The sequence below is a fragment of the Pan troglodytes genome, chromosome 1 (assembly GCF_028858775.2).
Source record: "Pan troglodytes isolate AG18354 chromosome 1, NHGRI_mPanTro3-v2.0_pri, whole genome shotgun sequence".
NCBI lineage: Eukaryota > Metazoa > Chordata > Mammalia > Primates > Hominidae > Pan > Pan troglodytes.
Window position 1 is genome coordinate 39,009,125 of NC_072398.2, and position 22,472 is coordinate 39,031,596.

Genomic DNA, 22,472 nt, shown 5'->3' on the forward strand with positions numbered 1-22,472 from the left:
GTGGAAAAGAACAACTATTTTCCTTTAAAGTTTGTATCATCCTGTCCTCCTATTTTGTCCTCCTGGACATTTCATCTTCATTCCTTGAACATTTCTTCTTTGTTCCTTGAGGAAAATGGTCCTTGATTCAATCTTCTTTTAAAAATTTTTTAAATTATACTTTAAGTTCTGGGATACATGTGCAGAATCTGCAGGTTTATTATGTAGGTATACACGTGCCATGGTGGTTTGCTGCAACCATCAACCCATCATCTACATTAGGTATTTCTCCTAATGCTATCCCTCCCCTAACCCTCAATCCCCTGACAGGCCTCGGTGTGTGATGTTCCCCTCCCTGTGTCCATGTGTTCTCACTGTTCAACTCCCACTTATGAGTGAGAACATGTGGTGTCTGGTTTTCTGTTCCTGTGTTAGTTTGCTGAGAATGATGGTTTCCAGCTTCATCCATGTCCCTGCAAAGGACATTAACTCATCCTTTTTAATGGCTGCATAGTATTCTATGGTGTGTATGTGCCACATTTTCTTTATCCAGTCTATCACTGATGGGCATTTGGGTTGGTTCCAAGTTTTGCTATTGTGAACAGTGCTGCAATAAACATACATGTGTACGTGTCTCTATAGTAGAATGATTTACAATCCTTTGGGTATATACTCAGCAATGGGAATGCTGGGCAAAATGGTATTGCTGGTTCTAGATCCTTGAGGAATCATCACACTGTCTTCCACAATGGCTGAACTAATTTACACTCCCACCAACAGTGTAAAAGCATTCTTATTTCTCTAGCATCCGTTGTTTCCTTTTTGTTGTTGTTGTTTCGTTTTTTCTCTCTTTTTTTTTTTTTTTTTTGAGATGGAGTCTTGCTCTGTTGCCAAGCTGGAATGCAGTGGTGCAATCGTGGCTCACTGCAACCTCTGCCTCCTAGGTTCAAGTGATTCCCCTGCCTCAGCGTCCCGAATAGCTGGGACTACAGGTGCGCGCAACCATGCCCAGCTAATTTTTTGTGTTTTATTAGAGATGGGATTTCGCCATGTTGGCCAGGATGGTTTCAACCTCCTGACCTTGTCATCTGCCCACCTCAGCCTCCCATAGTGCTAGGATTACAGGTGTGAGCCAACGCGCCCGGTCTGTTTTCTGCCTTTTTAATGATCGCCATTCTAACTGGAGTAAGATGGTATCCTGTGGTTTTTGATTTGCATTTCTCTAATGCCTAGTAATGATGAGCTTTTTTTCATATGTTTGTTGGCCGCGTAAATGTCTTCTTTTGAGAAGTGTCTGTTCATATCCTTTGCCCACTTTTTGATGGAGTTGTTTTTTTCTTGTAAATTTGATTCTGGATTCAACCTTCTTTTACACTTCAACTTCCGTCATCATTTTTTGTAACTTCAGTGTCCACTCAGCCTATCTAAGAACCTAGCCCTCTTGACAATTATCCCTCTCCAGTAATTGTACCTTTTACTCTATCTCAGATGCCCACTTCCACCATCACACTCTGGACCCTTCTCCTTCCACATCATATGAACTGAAAACATTCCCCTTTCAACCAGTCTGCCATCCTTCAACACTTCTTGCTTAGCTACTCCTCTCACAACTCTTTCCTGATATCCTTGGGACTTTCAGTCCACTAACCTTTCTACTTCTCCTGCCCATAATCCCCTTTCTGGCTTCACTTCTCTCTTTATTTATTTCATGATCTACCATTTAAGTAAATCTCTCGAAAATACTCTAACACTTTTGCCTCTCTGTTTATATCCCAAACACATTGATTAATGGCTCTCTTCAGTTATTTGTCCTTTTTTTTTAATCAAATCATTTGCATTAGTATTTAAACATGCCCAAGGCTCTCCTCACCTCAAAAACATTCTCCCTAAACCCTCGCTTTCCAAATACTGTTCTCTCTTTCTTCCTATTGTTACAGCCAGATTTGGTGAAAAAATTGTCTAAATGACTGTCACTCTTGTTTGGATTCTAGCCCCTTCACAATATCAAAATTAGCCCCTGAAAAGCTATCTATGACTTCCATATCCTAAATCCAACACACAGTTTTTAATATTCAGATTATTCTTTCCATCAGCAACATCTGACAAAGCTGATTATTCCTTCCTTCATGAACTTCATTCTTGGCTTTCATGATCTCTTATTGCCTCTTTCTTCCTACTTTACCTCTCTTTTCTCCAATTTTTAAATCTAGGGGTTCCTGAAGATCTCTTCTCACCCAAGACAATCATGTACTCTCATGTCTACTTCCAGAACTGCTTTGTGTTCACACAGAAGTGTAAGCAAGAGCCAGATTTAATGAAATACAGACATCTAAGAAAATATTAAGTACCCTCTATCATTAGAACTTAAGAAAATTTAAGTTTTCACTGTGGTCCTGTGTTTTCTCCCATCCCTTCAAGGACTTAAATAATCCAGCAAGGAACTTATCTACTTATTCACCCCCACCAAACTGACCAGGGTCCAAATTCCCTGGCCCTTTCTGACCCTCCATTTTTTAACTGACAAATGATTATCATAAATAAACAAAGACAGAAATAAACAAAGAAGTAAAAAAAAAATCACCATAAACCTAAACCTAAATTGCTGTTAGGTAAACATCCTGCAGGCATCATTCTATGAATATATACTAACAGAAAAAGGAATAGAAATACTTTTATAAAAATAGGATCAAACTGTAGCTATTTTATTTAAAAATCCATTTTACCTTACATAAATTTAATAGAAAAAATGAAATAAAATGAATAGTTGAACTTTACATGAATATTTCTTCCTTGCTGATTATTTTCTAAATAATCCTTCTCTAAGTTAAATAGGAGAGGGTTAGTCATTTTTCTTAACTACATTAGCATATTAGCATTCTTACATTTCTTCCCATCTGCCCTATGTCTGCCTTCCAGTTAAAAAAATCAAATACAGTATTTTTTATACTGTCCAGATTTATAGCTATGATAGACACTGTGATACACTGTCAATCAAATGTCAGTATGGTTTTGTTTTGAATTGTGAGGACATAAGATGTGGGAAGGGCCAAGGGTAGAATGATATGGTTTGGCTGTTTCTCCACTCAAGTTTCACCTTGAATTGTAGTTGACAATTGTAATTGTCAATAGATAATTCCCTATCTATCTACGAAGAGACTGTTGCCCTAGCTGTCAGGAGGGCTGTTGGAAGACAGCCTTCAATGTCAGTCCCTTCAGGAACTGATTCAACTGTAAAGAACTGCCTCACCCAAGGTCACCCTTTCAGGGGTGCCCAAGGCTGTGGGAGCCCATCTCTTGCATCAGCATGACCTGGATGTGAGACATGGAGTCAAAGCAGATCACTTCGGAATTTTAAGGTTTAATGACTGCTCTATTGGATTTTGGACTTGGCATGGGGCCTGTAGCCCCTTTGTTTTGGCCAATTTCTCCCACTTGGAACAGGTGTATTTACTCAATGCCTGTACCCCCATTGCATCTAAGAAGTAACTAACTTGCTTTTTATTTCACAGGCTCATAGGTGGAAGGGCCTTGCCTTGTCTCACATTGAGACTTTGGACTTGGACTTTTGACTTAATGCTGGAATGAGTTAAGACTTTGGGGGACTGTTGGGAAGGCAGGATTTTGTTTTGAAATGTGAGGACATGAGATTTGGGGGGGTGGCCAGGGGCAGAATGATATGGTTTGGCTGTTTCCCCACCCAAGTCTCACCTTGAATTGTAGTTCCCATAATCCCGCCTCCATGGGAGGAACCCTGTGGGACATAGTTTAATCATGGGGGCAGTTACCCTTATGCTGTTCTCATAAGAGTGAGTTTGTTCTCAAGAGATCTGATGGTTTTATAAGGGGCTTTTCCCCCTTTTCCTTGGCACTTCTCCTTGTTGCCGCCATGTGGAGAAGGACATGTTTGCTTCCCCTTCTGCCATGATTGTAAGTTTCAAGATGCCTCCCCAGCCCTGTGGAACTATGAGTCAATTAAACCTCTTTCCTTTATAAATTACCCAGGCTTGGGTATGTCTTTATTAGCATCATGAGAACAGACTAATAAAAGCGGCAACCAACATGCAATGACTGACTGATGGGAGTATAAAGGCCTGGCCATCTCAGCCCAAATGGGGACAACTCTGAAGGACTATTTTAGTTCCAGAATTCCCTGGGGGTAGGCTAAGACTGTCTTTGGGCATGCACTGCAGCTTGACTTCTCTCTGTCCAATCCTGCTTCCATCTCCTCTTTTACAAGTATGAATCCCAAGAGCACTCCTTAACAAACATTTAGCACACTAAACTCCCTCTCAGAGTCTGCTTCCCAGGTAATCAAATCTGCAACACATACGGTGCCTTAGATTCTTTCAGAAGAAGGCAACTGTGTTAGTCAATTCCCTGCTGTGTTAGGCCATTCTTATGTTGTTAAAAAGACATACCTGGGCAATTTATAAAGAAAAGATGTTTAATTGGCTCACAGTTCTGCAGGCTGTACAAGCATGGTGCAGCAATCTGCTCAGCTTCTGGGGAGGCCACTGGGAGCTTTTACTCTCAGCAGAAGGCAAAAATGGAAGCAGGCATGTCACATGAAGAGAGCAAGAGTGAGAGAGGGAGAGGGGGAGATGCCACAGACCTTTAAACAATCAGATTTCATGAGAAATAATTTACTATCGTGAGGACGGCAGCAAGAGGATGGTGCTAAACCACTCGTGAGAAATCTGCCCCCAGGATCCAATCACCTTCCACCAGGCCCCACCTCCAACATTGGGGATTACATTTCGACATGTTCAACATGAGATTTGGAGGGGAAATCCAAACTATATTACCTGCTTCATCTGATTCTCGACCGCAGGGGTTAATGTACTCCTTAGTCAGAAGAGCAAATGTTTTATCAGCCAGGGTAGATTATGCTATAGTAACAGAGAACTCCAAATTCTCAGCAGCTTAATTCAACAATGGTTTACTTCCTCCTTATACAACATATCGATTTTGGATTGGCAACAGAGGCTTCCTTCAAAGCTCAAAGAGGTTCCATTTCCACACATGCTTCCATAGTAGTGAATGCATTATTCTAATTCTTAAAGGTTACGAGCAGAAGATAAAAGCAAGTCACCTGGCCACACCTGAGTTCAACAGAGTGGTAATCTATGCTGCTTTTGCAGAGAGGAGCAACAGACCTTACCAAAGCAGGCTACATGCCAGAGTTGACTCACAAGTCATAGTTTGCAAACCCTGGTCAAAAGCAGTGATTCACAAACTTTAATGTATATCAGAATCATGTACAGTGCTTGTTAAAATGCAGATTGCTGTGCCCTACCCTCAGAGTTTTTTTTAATTCAGAAAGTTTCGGAGAGGGACTGAGAATCTGCACTTCTATCAAGTTCCTATGTGATGATGTTGGTCCAGGAATCATACTTCGAGAACCATTTGTCTACAGAAAAAAAAACTTAACAGGTACGCCTGCTGCTCATCTATTAATGTAGAGAACCTTATTTCAAGATGAAACACATCACAGCTTTGTCAAATATCAGTTTTCCTAAAAGGCAACTCACCAAAAACCATATATATAATAATGAAAATAAACCAAGGATTTAATAAAGACTCCTATATTCTGAGAATTGTCCAATAGCCTCACTATTATTATTGCTAGCCACTCTGAAGAGATCAGGCTAATTAAGTACTGTTTGTACAGGAAGGGTTGTGTGTATGTTTGTGAGATAAAGAATAGAGTTTCATTATTAATCAATCAATAAATATAATAATATTAACAAATCTAATAAGCTGAAATTAGACATAAAACCAGGATGAGGAAAAAGGGAAAGGCTATTTTATGCAACTGTTACAGAGAGTAATATAGTACCAAAAATGCAAGTGAAGAAATTAATTGGGGTTAAATACTAAGAAAGAGTGCCATCTGAACAAAGCTGTGTATATAAGAGTTCAAATTATGAGAGGGATATACGCCATGGTAGGAAGGATAACTGATAACATTCTAGCTACTGAGTTTGGCATAAGACAGTACTAAAGCAAGTAAATAGTAAACCATATGGCTATTTCACGATTCTTATTTGAAAACAACAGACGCTAACTCTGACTCATAAAGTGGAATAGTAATTTATTAAAGGACTAGGGATGAATAAAGAACCAAGTTAATGGTTAAGCTTCTCAAGAATGAAGTCTAAAAACCATACTACAGAATTGGTCAGGTGAGGAAAACCTGCTGCTGTTCTCACTGGATTCTTTTCTGCCAAGGACTTTCCTCTACTGCAACTGTTAGTGGCCCAGCACCAATACCATTTCTGCATGAGCAGAGCTATTTTATAACAGAATTACTATTGCCTCTGAACACCAGATACCTCCACCATCAACTTCATGGAAACATGATCTGACTGCAGTGTCTGCTTCTTTGTTCAGTCTGTATTGAGGTTTCCAGAAAATAAGTATGAGTGGCAGAGTCTAGGTCACACAGCTCCTGCCATATCTACCAGTGAGACGGGGAAAGTCAATTTTATGGCTTACCTTAGGGAGGTAGACATGGTTATTCCCAGATAGTTACTGAAAAGGTAGAAGAGAAAACATAATACATGTCTGCCACAAAATGTCATATCAAGCATACAAAACTCATCTAAAATTCACCAATTTCTGTTCCTGCCTAACTCCTTTCCCAATATATACTAGCATAATTAGACAATATCAGAGATGGATAGGCCTTTAGAGATCACTTGGTCTAATCCTCTCATTTCACTAATGAGAAACCTGATGCCCAAAATAATCAGATGATTTACTTAGTTTACAGGGCTAGTCAGAAGAAAGAAATTATGCTTTTTAAACTCTTAAGTATATTTTCTATCATGCATTGATCAAGAAGGCACACTTCAAACTATATCTTAATGTTAAACTTTTTTTTTTTTTTTTTTTTTTGAGACAGAGTCTTGCTCTGTCATCCAGGCTGGAGTGCAGTGGCGCGATCTCAGCTCACTGCAAGCTCCGCCTCCCGGGTTCACACCATTCTCCTGCCTCAGCTTCCCGAGTAGCTGGGACTATAGGCACCTGCCACCACGCCCGGCTAATTTTTTGTATTTTTAGTAGAGATGGGGTTTCATCGTGTTAGCCAGGATGGTCTCAATCTCCTGACCTCATGATCTGCCCACCTCGGCCTCCCAAAGTGTTGGGAATACAGGTGTGAGCCACTGCGCCCGGCCTTAATGTTAAACTTTAATCTTATTCTCAGGGAAACTCACTGTTTAGTCCTCAGAAAGTCATTTTGGTGACATTGGTCTTTTTTTTTCTCTCAATCAGTTCCTGCAAAACTAGCTATAAAACTAAATTTTATATGCAAAATTCTATTTTCCTATTATCTATGGAAAAAACTGTAAGTTTAAATGTGTTTTAATGGTAGTTTGCAAGTTCTTTGGCTGGATTAAAACTTTTCCTTGCCAAAAGTTACAATAAAAATGACAACAATAATAAGCGATTATTCAAAAGCTACTAGAAGGCCTGGCATGGTGCCTCATGCCTGTAATCCCAGCGTTTTGGGAGACTGACATGGGAGAATCGCTTCAGGCCAGGAGTTCAAGACTAGCCTGGACAACACAGCAAGACCCGATTTCTAAAAAAAAAAAAATTAGCCAGGCCTGGTGGTGTGCACCTATAGTCCTAGCTATTCGAGAGGCTGAGGTGGGAGGATCACTTAAGCCCAGGAGTTTCAGGCTACAGTCAGCCATGATTGCACTACTACACCCCAGCCTGGGTGACCCTGACTTTTCCCAGAGTGAGACCCTGACTCTGGGGAAAAAAAGCAACTAGAACAAATGTTTAATTATGAGTGTATCTCTTACAGATATATTATTGCATCTTACAAAAATTAGAGCCAAACTCACCCAAGTAAACTGCAATTACAAGATCTCCCCACAAAGTTAATATTAAAACCTAACCAGGGAGAACATTAATACTATAGTATATATAGAATATATACATTCTATTGGTATATTTTAATGACTAAACAACTGATAGCACAGAAGCCAAAAGCAACCAATGAGATTTTGAGAAGGTGGAGAAAGAAGGAAAGCGACAAAAAAGAACAATTAAATACAGGGTACTGAATTTGAGAAGCATGTCAACACAGAGAAAGGGCAGAAGATGGATAGTTTTATTCAAATATAAATGTTACATCTTTAGAGGAGAACAACAGACAATGGGGCCTATCAGAGGGTGGCAGGTGGGAGAAGATAGAGGATCAGGAAAATTAACTATTAGGTCCTGGGCTTTGTACCTGGGTGATGAAATAATCTGTAAAACAAACCCCCATGACACAAGTTTACCTATATAACAAACCTGCACATGTACCCCTGAACTTAAAATAAAAGTAAAAAAAAATAAATGTTATGTCTTACAAGCTATTTATTTGGCACTTTTTCCTCAGAAATTATTGTACTGGTTGGCAGAAAAAGATTACAGAATCAATGACTAGAAGCTAACACACATAATGTAGGTCCATTAAAAAATTGCTTAGTTTGAACAGAGATAAGACAGTATTATTTTCTATGGCTTCATTCTCTTTGTGAAATGAATGTAATTAAAACATAATTAATTGGGAACAGATAAATTACATACCTCTTGATGACAGAGTCTTTCTCTTCTAATTTAAATGAGATTTCTATATAAGCATTTATTTTCCACAGAGTAACTAGTGATCACTCGGACCAAATAATGAAGAAGTTTAGAAATCATATTAATAACTGTAGATTATTAAATTTTATGAAAAATTCGTTCTTCCCCCCCCCAAAATATTGCCTGAACTCTTTTTTCTCCCCTCTTTTAAGCTGCTATTATTTTTAAAAGGTATTTCCCCAAAATAACTCTGAATATTTAAAAGGATAACAAGTTATCAATTTTCCCAACAGAGATTAAGTCTTATCCTAGAAACCCATATGAATATACTATATTTACATCATCATTTTGTACTTAAAGACACTGAAATCATTTAGTTAAACTGGTATGGTGTTGACTGTGAATCAAGGTCTTACAACATAAAATGTTGCCTGATGTAAATGAGATGAGACCCTAAACTACTTGGACTGAAGCTTATACATTTAAAAGCTCAAAACAACACTAAAATAGTATACCTTTATTTTAAAATACAAATCTATTCTAAAATCTGTATATTTATATTTTAAAAATGCTTTGTATTCAATATAACAGAGAGGAATAAATATAAACCATAATGCACACTTACAACATATCACAGATTTTTTCATAATCTAAATAACTATGTGGCATAATGTATCTCCCTGGTTTAAATAAACAGTGCAGACATTTCTCTCCTGTGATTTGCAATGCCTTGTGGGAATTTAGTTAAAAATATGAAGACAGAGAGAGAGATTTATATGTGATTATCATCTGGAGGACAAAAAGAGAAAAGAGAGAACTAGCTCAAAGTACTAAGCTTAAGGGTTCTCCTGAAATACTTTACAATCTGTTTAAAAAGGGTGGAAAGTCTAATGAGGCCAGATTTATTTTGAAATTTTAAAATAATTTCACAGAAGTTCTGGAAACATATCCAGTCGGGACCTAGGGAGTGGTATATATATTCTGTAAGGGCAAATCCTTTCTGCCATACAGCAAATAACATATGGGGCTGATACTTCTTAATGTATTGCCTAGTTTTAACCTGGAAAAAAAATAATAAATTCTATAAGGAGTTTGGATGACTTCATAATCAAACATTTAATAAATGTTCAACAACAACAACAAAAAACATGTAAAACCCTGGGCCAAAACTCTGTGAAGGATAAAATAAAAGACATAAATCACAAATTATCTTCAAGGGCAACTTTTTTAGGTAAGAAAAAGTATATCTATCTATCCAGGGCTTAGATATTTTTGTAAAGGCATGATTACTATGTAAAAAAATAGACTGACAAACTTGTTGGCTTGATTAAAGATTTTTAAAATTGTGCATACTATAAACCATGAACATAAACTGTATTCAGGCCATTTGATGAGATACTCACAGAATGATTGTAAGAAGGTTCCAATATCACAGGCAATGACATTTTCCCTTGAAGATTCAATTTTGTTAAATAAAAAATCTTTTCCCCCACAATCTTTTCTTTTTTCATGCGATGTACACCATACAGTCTAAACCGAACTGCATAATTTCCAATCATCTCAGATTCAACATGATTAAATTTAAATGTTTCTGTGAAGACAGGGCATGGTCCTCTCTGGATGCTGGTTTTTGCTCTCTGTTTCTTTATAGGTAGAAGAACAAGGTGTACTTGCCATGAGTTGCCACCTGTCCTGTTATATGTTGGGATGTCTGTGACAGCTGTCACTGTTACCAGAAGCTTCTGTTCTTGTGAGTCATAGTCAAAAGTCACATCCAGTGTGCCATATTTAGCTTCTGGCTCAGGATCAAAAGGTTTAGGAAGCTGCGAAGATGATCCTTGAGCTGACATATCCTAAGAAAAGAAAATTTAAATGTTAGAGTTTTTAACTCAATTATTTAACCTAGCATGTAAATAAATACTTAATATTTCTTTAGAAGATGTGAAAACAATTCTGCCACAAAGAAAGTAATACAATAATAATTAACAGTCAACTACAACCAAAAGCTACCCTATAGAGCGAGATTAGTATAGGCAGTAAGTTAAATTCAAAACTTATGATAATAAAGACACGTTTAGAATTTAATAGTCACCATTACAATTCTGAGAAAGTGTGATGTATGTTTTTATAAATGAGAATTTAAAATATATCCTTTAGTGGGTATATCTGCTCCCTTTGTAGAAAACTACTACATTTTACTTTCAATTTCATTTACAATGCCATTGACAGCACAGTATCAGGCTGCAGAGAAAGAGAACATAAATAAAAGTATAACGCTATGGAAAAATTTGGTTCCGTTTTCAGAGACTGTTCTAAAACACCCCCAACTGTAATAAAATATAAAGATATTTAGACTTAAAAATCAATGGAAATGTGAAATATGAAAGTATAAATAAAGGTCTCAAAATATTAGCGGTCAAATATTTACTTTCCATAACATAGACTGTATTTACTTCAATTTCTAAACACAATTAAAAACATATTATTTTCTAACATTAATGACTATTGAAAATGGCAGAACACACATTTTAAAAGTTCAAGAAAGGCTGAAACGGTAGATTTTAATTATGAAATTAAAAGAAATTATAACCATTTTTCCTGTAATTGTCTCAAATTCCTGCCAGTCTATCTATCTAGAATGTAATAGGGGTTTTAGCTAGTTACCAACAATGTAAAACCTACGTCTCTGACCTTTCAACTATACCATTTTGCCTCTTCAAGTATTTTAATAAATCTTAAATAATTCTCATTTCAAAATGTGGGCCAATTTAATAAATTTCTAAAATTTTCTAAATTTTGAGTGGCAGTGAATACTACTGAATCTCAGTCTTCTCTTTTTCCATTTACGAAACAAAATAAAACAAAACAAAACCTTCCTGAGTGTTAGCTAGAAATACTACCCACAAGATTTGGGGAGCTGAGGCAGGCAGATCACTTGAGGTCAGGAGTTTGAGACCAACCTGGCCAACATGGTGAATCTCTACTAACATGGCCATCTCTACTAAAAATACAAAAATTAACTGGGCATGCGTGGCAGGTGCCTGTAGTCCCAGCTACTCAGGTAGGTGAGGCAGGAGAATCGCTTGAGCCAGGGAGACAGAGGTCGCAGTGAGCCAAGATCATGCCAGTGGACTCCAGCCTCAGTGACAGGGTGAGAATTTGCTTAAAAAAAAAAAAAAAAAAAACACCGTCCACAAGAGACTATACTTCAGTGCCTCTAGTATAGCTCATACGACTACATGACTCAGCTTTGGCCAATGGGAGGCAAAAATAATTTATGTGTGAAACATTCAGATCAGGTTTATATAAGAAATTACTTGCTCTCTACTCTCTGTCTCACTCTTCTCACAAGCAGATATACAGACAGGATGTGTGGGTCAGCTCAGACCATGTGGACTAGGACAATACCCTAGGGGAAGGCAGAGAAACAGAAGAGAAGGAACTGGGTTCCTGAATAATCTCATAGAGCAAAGCCCCCTGCTCACCCTGCACTGTTGTTAAACAAAAGAGAATTAAGTTTCTGTGTTCTTTAGCCATTGTATTTGGTGGGGGCTAGGGGTCTTTTTGTCGTAGCAGCTTAACATGTACCGTAACTACTGTATCTACTATGTGCCAACCCCTATTTTAGGTCGGGAGAGTGCTTCTTTCTGCAGAGAGAACCAAAAAGACATGAGTCCTTAATTTTTTTTTTTTTTTTTTTTTGACACAGGGTCTTGCTTTGTTAACCAGGCTGGAATGCAATGGCACAATCATGGCTCACTGCAGCCTTGGCCTCCCATGCTCAAGTGATCCTCCTGCCTCAGCCTCCTGAGTAGCTGGAATCACAGGCATACACGACCACACCTGGCTAAATTTTTTGATTTTTAGTAGAGACAAAAGTCTATGTTGCCCAGGCTGGTCTCAAACGCTTGGGCTCAAGGAACCCTCCTGCCTTGGCTTCCCAAAGTGCTGGGATTAAAGGTGTGAGCCACCATGCCCAGTTAGTCCTTGATCTTATAAATCTTATATGCTAGTTGGTATAATGTATGCAGGAAAAGAAACAACAGAAGAACAGTACTTGGGGAGAAGAAATAAATTCCCATAAGAGAATTCAGTTTTTAATGTAGTATAAGAAAATCAAAACATATTCTTATTCTGTTAAAAAATTTATGGTTTAGAGCAAAATGTGTTAATGTATACTACTTTATAATTGGTAATTAAAGATTATTAATTATATGGCTTTGGTATTTCAATTAAATATTTTCTAAAATAGCATCACGACAGCTAAGATTTTCAGGCAATAAAAATGTTTATCAGGTCCTAGATAGCTATTTTTGAATTTTACTTCTCTTGGTGCCTCCCTGATTGTTTTTTCTTTTTTTTCAAAATTCCAACAACTCTTATGAAACCCAATGTTGAAAGGGTGGAACACTGACAGATAAAAGACATTATCTGCATTCTGAAAACAGGCAATAAGCAAACAATCCTTCCTTTCAAGGTATGGGACCAGTTTTAAAAAATCTTTATTTAGATAGCAATAGGTCATCAACAGCGTTTATAAACTCCTTCCCATGGAATTCTTCTGAACCTTCTCTCCTCTCTCAGTTTAATCATGTATGTAGATAGGCTCTAAGATAGCTACAGCCTGGATTAAACCAAGAGAAAAGTGAGAATTTTCTATCTGACACATAATATCTATTACAAGGATGCAAAATAAACTTGAAAAAACACAAAAGTTAATTTTATATTAGCATAGGCTATCGGCATTCACATCTAAATATTTCTGTAATGTGCACTTGCTATATTGTTTGAGTACATTCAATGCTACTACAGAAGACACAAAAATAAGCAGGATGGAAGAAATTCCAAAGAAGTGGTTACAGATAGCAAGTTAGCAGCTTCTGAAATACGGACAAAACTCACAGTGTGTGATAACTATAGATAGTGAGTAAAGAAGCAGCTTGTGAGACATAGGCAGAATTCATAAGATATTAAATATAAATAGTTAATAACTTATAACATATGCCAAAGAAAGATTAAATAGAAAATGTGACGGATCAAATGAGTGTTACCTATAGAAAGGGATGAAATGCACAAGCCACGATCATGTAGCCTCTGGGCTGACAGCTCTGTCACCCATGTGCTCTACTTAAGAAATGCAGATAAAACCTACAGCTGCCTAGTAGGTTGACAAGCTTCAGTGGTGGCCAGGAGTATAACTATATCTCTTCCACAAAACAAACAAGTGTGTGCTGTTGGCTCTTGATACCCTTGTTCAAATCTCAACTCTGGTCCTTGTTACATCATAAATAGGAATGCTGATGGAAAAGAGACAGTGAGACAGGATGTATGGGCACTGCATAAAACAGGACTCACAGAGTGTGGTCTTGCTACCGATACTCACTTACAGCTTATCCCCAGGTGTGTTAATGGATTTCTGATTTCATCCAGCTCCTCTTGCTTCTTGCTTTGTATGTGAAATGGATTAAAACACACACTCTCTCTCTCTCACACACACGCATGCACACACAATAATTTGAGCATCTTACTTTGGTCCTTTACTCCTCTGACAGAGTTTGCCTGGTAATGTTTGGAGGGTACCACTGAATCAAAGTAATTTCTCACACAACATTTTGGATCAAAAAAGGCAATATAATATAGTTGTTAAGAGCACTGTTTTGGCAGTCAGACAGACCTGGGTTGGAACTATAGTTTCACTATTTAAGAGCTGCTTCTACTTGGTCAAATTGTTTAGCTCTCTGACTCTTAATGTTTTCATTTATAAAATGGAAATAATAACTTCCTAAAGATGTGGTTGTTAGAATTAAATGAGCAGACTACATAAAGCTCATAGCAAAATTCCTGACACAAGTGGTGATAGGTATTATTGTTGTTGTTTATTAATCCCACAATCCAGGCTTCACTGTTAACTTGTGAGCTATATATGTAGTTTACAAAGCTACAAAACAGCTGTCTCAAATTTGTTTAGGTAATGGAACACAAAGAAACATTCATCATGAAAAATCATAAAATAATGATATATTAAACTTAAAATATCAGTGTACAATTTTCTTCTCGGTCAGATACTGTAATACTAGAAATACTAAAAAAAGCAATAACAGATACAAAGTATTTTTAACAATTATAGAAGAAAAACCTAAAATTAAGGAAATTCTATCCATAGCTTAATTGTTCTGGGTATTAGGAAACTACACCTATTATTTAATTTTGGCAGCAGATCTGAAAATTCATCTGGTAAGAATACGGACATATTTCAGTATTACTGAATGTTGTCTGGAACAAAAACAGTAAAAACTTGCAATCTAAAACTTTTAAGTAGGCTGGGTGCAGTGGCTCATGCCTGCAAACCCAGCACTTTGGGAGGCTGAAGCAGGAAGATTGCTTGAGCCCAGGAATTTGAGACCAGCCTGGGCAACATAGTGAGAGCCTGTCTCTACAATAAAATTAAAAAATTTGTGGGTGTGGTGGTGCACACCTGTAGTATCAGTTACTTGGGAAGCTGAGGTGGGAGGAAGCTGCAGTGAGCTGTGACTGTGCCACTGCACTCTGTTCTGAGTGACAGAGAGAGACTGTCTCAAAACAAAAACAAAAACACTTGAAAGTAAATCTAAATACTAACTTATAAAAACTCTAGATTGTCTTTATATAGTTTTCATTATGACAGAAACATTAAAACAAATTCTTTTTAGAATATACTGATACTTCAAAACTGCCACAAAATTATTTTTGTTGTAATTTTCACATTTTTGCTCCAAAACAGTAAGTAAACTTAAAGCTCAACCAACCAGCCACTCTGAACGCATGAAGCCATGGATTCAAATTTCATTAGTAAAGCTGATCATCATTTATCCCTTGCATTTTCTATGATATGAAAATACAATAAGATTATTTTGAAAGACTTGTGAAACATTGAGTAACCTCCCAATAGTAAAAAAATCCAAAATAAAATAAAAATAATACAAATAGTAACCTCAAGACGAAATAAACAGGTAAATTATTCCAGAATGTTTTATACAAAGTATTTAAAAAAAAACATCTTTAGGTACCCATCTTCTTTTGGTGGTGGGGCTTGGGGTTGGGGAGTGGGGGCAGCTGAAGACTAGTTGGGACATTCCTGATAAGTTTGTTGGATAAAGATTAGATTAAGGATGGATACTGGTACTATAAGTTACAAAGGAATAAGTGATAAAATCAATTCTTCTTACCAAGAGGAGAAGCACAGGATTATTATCCTCCAAATAACATTCATTTTCAAACTTCTATGTGCTTTTACTTACTTCAGGGCTCAGGACTGCAGTGCTGTCACTTGGAACATCTTCTTCATATCCTTTATTATGAAAACTTTCTATTTCATGACCTGTGCTTCCTTCACTTGGGCACTTGTTATATGAGCATCTTGGACTGTTGCTGCAGTGGGAAAATTCACATTTACTGTCCCCAATTTCTGAGGGTGTACATGACAGATGGGGAGAACCACTGTCATCCTGATATGGTGGTGGCTGCAATTCATCCAGCGGGGGTGTTCTTCTCATTCTCTGAATGCAGTTTCCTGATAATGATTAAGAATCTGGTCACTGTTTCCAATTAGCCTCAACACACAGTATAGTCTACAATAATTGTAAATAACTTTTGAAAACTGGATCAAAAAATTGATGGCAACATAACTATTAGATTTACTAATGACTTCTCTTTTTCCCTAGTTCAGAGGCACAAATAAAATGATCTGGTTTCCCACTCCTTGCCTCCTGCATAATAAGATTAGGAAAAATAAAAGTCATATACGAAGAAAGATCCTGTTATGTATCATAAAAATTAGGGAGTGATAAGTATTAGTTAAACAGCTTATTTGTCTCTCTCAAAACAATCCTGATGTATACATACTTCATCTATTACCCCGTGATCTGTGGCCACCCTAGGGTCAAAGCGATACAAATATGGTTGGAAAAACAAACATAACACCTCTGCTTGTTCTTCACCTATGTTCAACAAGAACTCACCTACATTCTTCAGTTACTGAGATGAACTTAAACTAGCATTCAGCTAGCAGTGTCAGAAATGTTTTTCTACATCTGTCCTGGATCCAGAATCCTAGAATGAGGTGCACTGTGAATCAGGCCCATTCCCTGTTTGCGAACATCCATCAATCAGCAAAGACTGGAGGCTGTGTTCTGTCTCTTCTCCATTATAAGGGCACTCTATCCCACTCTACATCTGTGTCTGTATTCTTTATAAATTATGACTCCATCTTGTCTATAGTAGACATCTCTACCTCTAGCAGTTAACATGAAACCACATTTTCTTTCACTCTTAAATTATCCTTTTAATTTATACCTCAATGATTTACCTCGGTGATTGAGAATAAACATATCTGCGAACAAGGACAGAGTTGGGGGCAGGAGGGAAATAAGGAAACAGAGTCCAGTACATAATTTAAGAACAGCTAAGTCTTTGTAGATAAATCCTGAATGCAGTACTAAACATTAAATTTAAACACTGATCTTTTTTTTTCTTTTAATGAACTGTGCATCTCTTTTCTCAAAAGGGACCCTGAAACAGTAGTTTGTATTATCATTGTTATGGAGTTCAGTTCAAATATTCAATAGTTCCTCTGTTCTTCCTAAGATAAAAAGTTACATAAGAACTATAAGCTTCCTTTAAAAATTACCAAAATGCTTGGTTCAAATGAAAAATGATAATTTGCACAAATGTAGCACAAATTTACATATTTGCTCAGAGGCCCCAATTTTGAAAAAAAAAAAGAAAAACTAAATGTCTTACCTAGTGAGTCTAATAGTCTAACCACAGAGTCATCTCTCAGTATATGCGGGGAGCTGGTTCTAACCCCACCATTCCCTCTCAAATACCAAAATGCAAAAATGCTCAAGTACCTGTTATAAAATGGTGTAGTATTTACATATAACCTAAGTACATCCTCCCATATACTTTAAATCATCTCTATGTTACTTACAATGTCTAACACAATGTGAATGCCATGTAAATGTTGTAATACTATATTGTGTGGGAAATAATAAGAAAAAGTCTGTATATGTTTGGTACAGATGAAACCATACATTTTTTCAAATATTTTCCATCTGAGGTTGGTTGAATTCACAGATGCAGAACCTACAGACATGGAGGGCCGGCTGTACTAACTTTAGTTTATAACATAAGCAAAAAGTAAAAAAGTGGCTAAATTAATAAAGTTGAAGCTAAATTCAAGAAGACAGATTAGACATGTTGCAAGTCATAGCCAAAAAACCCACAGAATTCCAGAATAGTAAAGAGACAAGTGGTTTTAGGCAGTTAATTGGCTTGATCCATTTATGTGGTAGGTAAGTATGTGTGGCTGCCACCGCTGGCAGACTGACTTGACTCCATCCATAACCTCTTTTTCTCCTAAGCAGCATTCTGATTAGGAGTGGCCAATGAGATCTAAGCAGATTTCAGAGTGAACCTTCCAGGAAAGTTTTGTTTTCCTGATAAAAGCAGGTAGACTCTACTGGCATGCCCCTTTGTCCCTTTGCCTTTCCCCTGCTTCCCTCTTGGAGGAGTAGCAGCAGCTACCTTGTGACCATACAGTGACAAGTACGAGAATGAAAGCTAGGAAGGCAGAAGCAGGAAAATGAAAAGCCCGGGTATCTGAAACATCACTAAATACCTACCTCCAAACTTGACGCCTGAGACAAATCCCTATTTGTTAAAGAAAAAGAAAAAAAAACTATAATAGTTGGATTTTCTACTGTTTCCAAATACATTCTCAATGGATATAGTTTATTAATCATTAAACTGACATCCTCTGCCCCTTTAAAAGTACATATTTGATTAGCCACTGAATTAAAGGGTAATACCTAAATACTGCAACACGAAGTCAATTAAAAATTTTCCAATGTAAGTGGTTTTGGGAGTCAGCACACCATCTACTCCTTTACCTTTTTTCTTAGAAGAGTGGTGATCTTTCCTAGAAGTCTTGAGCATATTGCCTCACAGATCTTAATGCACAGACCTGGGTCACATGTCTATTCCTAAATCCATCATTGGTAGAAGAAATGGGATGACCATAATTGGCTTAAATTAATCAGAAGCCATCAAAATTTGAAGCTGGGGATGGGGCCAGCTTCACTCTTCATATCTATACGGAAAAGAGTAGATGCCTGAACAATGTAGGATCCAGGAGGGAGGATGAAAGAGAAAGAATGTTGGTACAAAATGAACATGATCCAGTTCATGATCCAGTGAACATGGCTCACTACAGTCTTGACCTCCCAGGCTCAAGTGATCCTCCCTCCTCAGCCTCCCAAGTAGCTGGAACTATAGGCATGAGCCACCATGCCTGGCTAATTTTAAAAACTGTTTGTAGAGACAGGGTCTTGCCATGTTGCCCAGGCTGATCCTGAATTCCTGGGCTCAAGTAATCCGCCTGCCTCGGCATCCCAAGCTGTTGGGATTACAGGCATAGGGCACTGCGCCAGGCCTGTTTTCTTGATCAGAGTATTTTTTTTCTGCCTGTGGTTATATTTTTCCTCAATATAATAATCCTTTTCTGAGGTTCCTTTTGATATGCCAGCACAGTATAATTTCGGTTTGGTAATGATGTTACACCTTATTTCCTTTGGTTTGCTTTTTTATATTAGGTCCTTGCCTAGCTGTGGGCCAACTAAGTGTATTTTAACAGCTGAGCTCCAGGCATCTGGCGCTAGTTCAGATTTAGCGTAACTCTTGCTCCAGAGAGCAAGGCACAAGTTACACAAAATGGGTTTGTGATATTTAAAGATGTTAAGTGGGCTCAATGGGTAGACTTCACTACTGTTTTCTGGATTTGAGAGAAACAACATTAAAGCTGTGAATATATAAAATTTATTTTAGCCACACCATATCCTCCAAGTTTTGAAAATAGTAATACCACCCTTTTATCTTTACTTTTCACTTTATTTTTTAAAGTGTAGAACACACAAATGTAGGTGGAATAAAAATTTCATTAAAAAATATAGTTATGAAGATCCCTCCTTTTTAAATGTTTGCAATCTGTTTTTATTCTACATAGTGTACTAAGAGTTGGCTTAAATGTAATTGATATAAGAAAAAATTTTAAATAATTTTATAAAGTAACAAAATTTATATTATTATTGTTAAATTACACTGTAAACATCAACCTTAAGAAGAAATTTCTAGTGGAACTATCAAACACCACGTGATGATGCCCTCCCATTACTTTAGTTCTTGCTTTATTACCTAATTTCATACCCCGATTTTTATATAAATGATATATCTATAAAAGGATTTAGGCATGGATATATTTTAAGCATTTTAATTTACCATCTGCATATTGCATAGCACCTACAAAACAAGATGAAGTATTTTCTTACCATAGAAAAAACAGCATGTGTGCACACACGGAATATGACCTGTGGTTCTTAACTTTTAAAACAGTGGTGAGAACCACAGCTCTAAAAAAAAAAATGATGTATATTCAACAACTGCAGAATTCTTTTTTTTTTCAAGTGCCTGTGGAAATCTGCCAAAATTGATTATATGCTGAGCAATTAAGTCTCAATACATTTCACAAATTGGAAGCATGAAGAGGATGTTTTCTAAATGAGGCAGGAGAATAAAGTCCGAAGGCAGGAAACCTAAGGCCATGCTGACTTCCTAGAACTGAATCAAAAGTAAAACCCCACCTCTCCACACCCAAGTAACAAAAGGATCAGAGGCTACTCCCTTTGCACTGTGTGGCAGATGAAAAATGGGAAGAACCTCTGATTGGTCTCCTCCCACAATCAGACTGGTGACCAGCCAAGTCTTCATGTGTAACGCTGTAACTTCACTTCAGCCTCTGATTGGTCGCCTCCTCCAACCAATCAGACTGGTCACAGGCCCGTCCTTCATTACATAGGATGTAGCCAAGTAACCAATGGGAAACCACTAGAGGGTATTTAAACCCCAGAAAATTCTGTAGCCAGTGCTCTTGGGCTGCTCTGTGGGGTGTACTTTCGTTTCACTATGCTTAAATCTATGCTAGCACAAATCTATGCGTTCATTGCTTTATTTTTTCGTTGCTTTGTTCATGCATTTTGTCCAATTCTTTGTTCAAAACACCAAGAATCTGGACGACTCATAGTCAAGACATCCACTGGTAACATGACCATTACAGAATTAAACTAGAAATCAGAAACAAAAATATAGCTAGAAAATGTATAGAAATCTAAACGAAAATAACTAGAGATTAAAATATACTTCAAAATAATCCATGGATCAAAGAAGAAATCACAATACAAATTAGAAATATCCTGAAGATATCAATCATTAAAAAGTCAGAAAACAACAGATACTGGAGAGGTTGTGGAAAAATAGGAATGTTTTTACACTGTTGGTGGGAGTGTAAATTAGTTCAACCACTGTGGAAGACAGTGTGGCGATCCCTCAAGGATCTAGAACCAGAAATACCATTTGACCCAGCAATCCCATTACTGGGTATATAGGCAAAGGATTATAAATCATTCTACTATAAAGACACATGCATATGCATGTTTATTGCAGCACTATTCACAATAGCAAAGACTTGGAACCAACCCAAATGCCCATCAATGACAGACTGGATAAAGAAAATGTGGCACAAATACACCATGGAATACTATGCAGCCATAGAAAAGGATGAGTTCATGTCCTTTGCAGGGACATGGATGAAGCTGGAAACCATTATTCTCAGCAAACTAACACAGGAACAGAAAACCAAACACCACATGTTCTCACTCATAAGTGGGAATTGAACAATGAGAACACAGGGACACAGAGATGGGAACATCACATGCTGGGGCATGTTGGGGGATGGAGGGCTAGGGGAGTGATAGCATTAGAAGAAATACCTAATGTAGATGATGGGTTGATGGTTGCAGCAAACCACCATGGCACATGTATATCTATGTAACAAACCTGCATGTTCTGCACATGTATCCCAGAACTTAAAGTATAATAAAAAAATAAAAAATAAAAATCCTGAAGAGAATGATAATGAAAATGATCTACACAACTACTTGTAGAATGTGGCTAATCTGTGCTTAGAAGGAAATTTATAGGTCTGAGCATAAAATATTGGGGGGAGGTGGGAGGCTGAAAAACAATGGTCTAAGAATCCACTTCAAGAAGTTAACAAAAATAAGAATGATGGTTTCCAGCTTCATCCATGTCCATGCAAAGGACATGAACTCATTCTTTTTTATGGCTGCATAGTATTCCATGGTATATATGTGCCACATTTTCTTTATCCAGTCTAACATTGATGGGCATTTGGGTTGGTTCCAAGTCTTTGCTATCGTGAATAGTGCTGCAATAAACATACGTGTACATGTGCCTTCATAGTAGAATGATTTATAATCCTTTGAAACCATCATTCTCAGCAAACTAACACAGGAACAGAAAACCAAACACCGCATGTTCTCACTCATAAGTGGGAATTGAACAATGAGAACATATGGGCACAGGGAGGGGAACATCACACACCAGGGCCTGTCGGCAAGTGGGAGGCTAGGGGAGGGATAGCATTAGGAGAAATACCTAATGTAGATGACCGGCTGATCAGTGCAGCAAACCACCATGGCACATGTATACCTATGTAACAAACCTGCATGTTCTGCACATGTATCCCAGAACTTAAAGTATAATTAAAAAAAAAACTCATTGTAAAAAAAAAGTTAACAAAAACAGCAAATTAAATCCAAAGAAAGTAGAGGGATGAAATAATAAAGAGCAGAAATTAAATAAAAAACCAAGCATATAACAGAAAGCATCAAAATAAAATTCATTGAAAACACTAATAAAATTGATAAACTACTAGAAGAGACGAGTCCAGAAAAAAACAGATTACATAAAGTATTAATACCAGGAATAAAAAGAGGACATCATTTCAAATC

At 37.3% G+C, this 22,472-nt stretch overlaps 1 protein-coding gene across 13 annotated transcripts in view; it reads right to left on the minus strand.

Annotated features, from left to right (window-relative positions):
* SYT14 (synaptotagmin 14) overlaps nucleotides 1–22,472 on the minus strand; it is a 233,815-nt gene that overhangs the window by 61,888 nt on the left and 149,455 nt on the right. For 12 of the 13 annotated variants that reach the window (XM_063790293.1, XM_063790310.1, XM_063790344.1 and 9 more), the window contains 2 exons: nucleotides 15,846–16,117; nucleotides 9,972–10,421 (listed from right to left, as the gene is read on the minus strand). In XM_063790293.1, the coding sequence (XP_063646363.1) occupies nucleotides 9,972–10,421; nucleotides 15,846–16,117 (722 nt within the window). Of the gene's footprint in view, nucleotides 10,422–15,845; nucleotides 16,118–22,472 lie in introns of all 13 variants that reach the window. The other variant, XM_063790429.1, reaches the window with a different exon arrangement.